The sequence below is a fragment of the Castor canadensis genome, chromosome 5, assembly GCF_047511655.1.
Source record: "Castor canadensis chromosome 5, mCasCan1.hap1v2, whole genome shotgun sequence".
In the NCBI taxonomy this organism is placed as follows: Eukaryota; Metazoa; Chordata; class Mammalia; order Rodentia; family Castoridae; genus Castor; species Castor canadensis.
In genome coordinates, this window is record NC_133390.1 from 46534874 (window position 1) to 46539148 (window position 4275).

The 4275-nt window shown below is 30.2% G+C and overlaps 1 protein-coding gene across 1 annotated transcript; it reads left to right on the forward strand.

Annotated features, from left to right (window-relative positions):
• The first annotated feature begins 1460 nt into the window (after window positions 1–1460).
• Window positions 1461–2384, forward strand: LOC109674425 (olfactory receptor 5AC1-like). The gene has a single exon (XM_074072363.1). The coding sequence runs from the start codon at window positions 1461–1463 to the stop codon at window positions 2382–2384; it is 924 nt and encodes a 307-aa protein (XP_073928464.1).
• The last annotated feature ends 1891 nt before the right edge of the window (window positions 2385–4275 follow it).

Genomic DNA, 4275 nt, shown 5'->3' on the forward strand with positions numbered 1-4275 from the left:
TAATTTAAAATATGAGCTTGAAATTGAGGTAACAAATTCTATCTCCTTTTAATTTGGAGTTTCCACCAAAATCTGACACACAAATAATACTGCTTCTATGCCTTTATTATTAGTCCAGAAAATGAGCACATTTCCAATTTTCCAATGCTTTATAGAAATTGGGTGAGAATATAGATATTTTTATGATTGTGTTTTTATGGCATTGAAATTTGTATGTCAGATAACAAAATATCTAAGTAAGAAATTAAAATCCTAGACATTTAAAAAGAATCAACAACTTAAATCTGAATAGAAAAATAAATGCCTGTCTAAATATATATAATAGTTATGATTTTTAACTGAATCTATAGATAACAAAATTGTTGGACAGTTTTAGAGTAATTTTTATTTTTTTGTTCATTTATTCACATATCCATACCTTGTTTTGGTCATTTCTCTACCTTGCCCCCTAGCCGCCCTCCCCCATCCCCTCCTCAGTTTTAGGCAGGTCCTGTTAATTTCATGAAATCATGAGATTATGGGTTGAATTATCTAAAGATAACTTCAATCGATTATTTTTGCCTGCTTGGGTATCACAAATCTCTTGAGTAAAAGATTTACAAAGCTTACTATTTTCTGTTTGGATTATATATTGTTTTAGATAAAAAATAAGTATATCAGTCATTGTATTATTGAAGTTAATAAAAAATTGATTCTTAATTTTTAATGATACTTTTAGTCTTATGCATACTAATGTTTTCTATGGATATATATTTATTAACAAGAATTGTAAAATTTATTCATTCATCATTTATTTTCACTGAAGATAAATTGATGACTCACACTGCTTATTTTGCTAATATTTTAAAGTTAAAACAATCTTGTTTTCTAATATTTTTATGTTATCTATGTATTGGAAAGGTATGACTAAAAGTTTTGGAAATTTAGTTTCATACTAGGAAATACCACAACAATCTGTATTTACTTTGTTTTTAAAAGTGTTAAAGAAAAAACTTTGAGTTCCTTCAGAGCCTATTCATTAATCATGGCAAAATCTCCTTACTACATGTATCATGATAATGGTCATGGCAACAATAATAACATACAGATATAGATTTAATATTATATTACTGAAATTACAAAAAAGACTCTCAAGATATCTGTTGCTATAATTAAACACTTATTTTACACAATTACAACACTGTTTACATGAGCCTATACAGTTCTAAACACATTTTGTGTGAAAATGATTTGCATTAAATATACATGTCACTTTAGATGAATTGTCATTTTGATTCTACATTATGGAGAAGCATGCATGCACACAGGAGTAGACAAATAAGCGTAAAAAATTTAAAATGCTAATAAGTGAGAATCACTTCTTATGAATATGTCAGTTGCACAGAAAGGTAGCCATATTTATGATTCATTTGTGATTATTCCACACTTGTTCTTTCATTTAGTGATTTGCCATGACAGATATGGTTGAAGAAAACCAGACTCTGCTGATTGAGTTTGTTCTCACAGGACTTACAGATCGTCCAGAGCTGCAGGTGCCCCTGTTCCTAGTGTTCCTAATCACCCACCTCATCACCATGGTGGGCAACCTTGGGTTGATTGTGCTTATTTGGAAAGATCCCCACCTTCATACCCCCATGTATTTATTCCTCAGCAGTTTGGCCTTTTCAGATGCATGTACTTCATCTTCTGTGACTCCTAAGATGCTTGTCAACTTTTTATATCAGAATCATAAAACGTCTCTGGTTGAGTGCTTCACCCAATTTTATTTTTTTGGCTCCAGTGCAACCACAGAATGCTTCCTCCTATCAGTGATGGCCTATGACCGCTACGTAGCTATATGTAATCCATTGCTTTATCCAGTAGTCATGTCCAATAGCCTCTGTACTCAGTTTATATGTGTTTCATATTTTGTTGGCTTTCTGCATTCAGCAATGCATGTAGGCTTGCTAGTTAGATTAACTTTCTGCAGCTCTAATACCATACATTTTTTCTACTGTGAAATTTTACAACTGTACAAAATTTCTTGCATTGACACCACATTAAATATACTTCTTGTTTTCATCTTTTCTGCCTTTATACAAGTCTGTACTTTTATGACAATTATCATCTCATACTCCTATGTCCTCTTTGTGGTCCTGAAAAAGAAGTCTGAGAAGGGCAGAAGCAAAGCCTTCTCCACCTGCAGTGCCCATCTGCTCTCTGTCTCTTTGTTCTATGGCACTCTCTTCCTCATGTATGTACGCCCTTCGTCTGGACCAACTGAGGAGCAGGACAAAATGTATTCTTTATTTTACACAATAATAATTCCCCTACTAAATCCTTTTATTTACAGTTTGAGGAATAAAGAGGTTATGGCAGCTTTGAGAAGATTAGGGAAGAAATAAATAGATGTCAGACAAGTTTATTACTTTCTCTCTTATATTCAGTGCGGGAAAAAAAGGCAAGTACTATGGACTAGCCACTACTCTGCCATTTCACCAGATACTCCATGAATCCTCTATGAAGAACTCAGCTTTGTATTATGCTTCCTTGTGTTTGATTCCAGGGGCATTTTGGGCAACATTACACATAACTAGCTTATTTAGAAACATTGTGCTTCACTTCATTTTATCTGAATATCTAGCTTTTTTAAAATAGCACTTTCCTAAGGACTTCAATTTATAGGCAGCAATTGGCAATTTTAGTGAGAAATAAAGATAAACATTTATTGAAAAATATCTTCAATTGTGGCTGGCATATAAAGTTAGCTACTTGCTTGATTGAGACTAGCTGATTCCCCAGGGCCTGCAAGTTAATAAAGCTTTTGTTTTTCTGCTATACATAATAACTCAGGAAGAATGATAAAAATACAATATGATTCTTGGTAGGATATATTCCTGAGAAGAAATTTAGTGTTTAATGACAAAAGTTGGGAAAGAATGAAGAGTTTTAGAAATATTGGTGGATCTCAGGAAGAAAAATGTAAGCTGGAATGAATTAAAAAGAGTAGAGCATCAGAAAAATCACAGCTCATCTTTATAATCCCCAAATCATTATTTGGGGATTATAACGTTGCATGTACCAAGATATTCAAAACTTATAAATATCAGAATATTTTTGTGTAATTAAACTTATTTCTAAAATCAGCCTGTGATTGCATTACTATTCCTATGAATTTTACATGAATTTACTTGTCAGACTGGAAGAGGACTATATCAGGTATAAGAAAATTTACTGCATTGATATAGAAGAGCAAAATTGTGAAAATGAATTATCTTTATCTTTGTGAATATACATACATACATATATATATATATAAACACAATGTGCCTAGGTATCTATGCATATATTTAATCAATAATGCCCCAGAAGTATTGGTTAAGAATTTACTGTCACAATTTTAGTTTTCGTTTGCAATATGATTATATAGACATTAATGGTTCAACTTTTATTTTAGTAAAATCATCACATTCTTTAAGCAATATGTCATTTACTTAGAGAAAGTGATCACACAAAATAAGAATTAAGGTAAAGGTTTTTAAGAATAAAAATTTTTCTTTTGTTTGATTATTTGTAAAACACATTATCATTTTTCAAGTCAATAGTCTATGAAATATATCTAAGTTTTATCTAAAGATTTAGGCACATGATAAATATATTCTATCAAAATTTCTTAGTAAAACGCATTTTATAAAAGTCCACTTATTTATATAGTGTTAAGATTAATTAAAATAGGTCCCTAATAACAAAAGAAGACAAAATTTCTTTTAAATATAGAACCATATGATTAAATTTTGTGTCTTTTAGATTTTGTCTATACTTGGAGGAAATTTTCAGCAATATCATACTTTCTAAGAAATTAATTTCACAAAAACTGAAGTAAATATTAATTTCCTTAATATCTTCATTTTTTATTTTTGTAAAATTATTTTCTGTAATTTATTATGTCTTTTGAAGTAATTCCTAAATACTTTTCACCATTTATATAACAATAAAGTTATTTCTTCATGTAGGTGATACATATTTTATTCAGGATAAATGAAAAAATATTATTTATATATGCTTTACATGTTTTTATGATTGAGTATGTAGCATGTAATTTTGCAAGAACTACTCTTAAGAAAATCCCATATTTTGCATTATATTATCATGATTGAAACATTTCAACAATTTAACTGAAGTCAAAAGACTGTAGTCAAATTGACAGGACAAACTCCTCCCCTGAAGAATTGACATTTATACTGTCTTGCAACATCAATACAAGATACCTATTAAAGTTCAGATATTTCTCTAAAC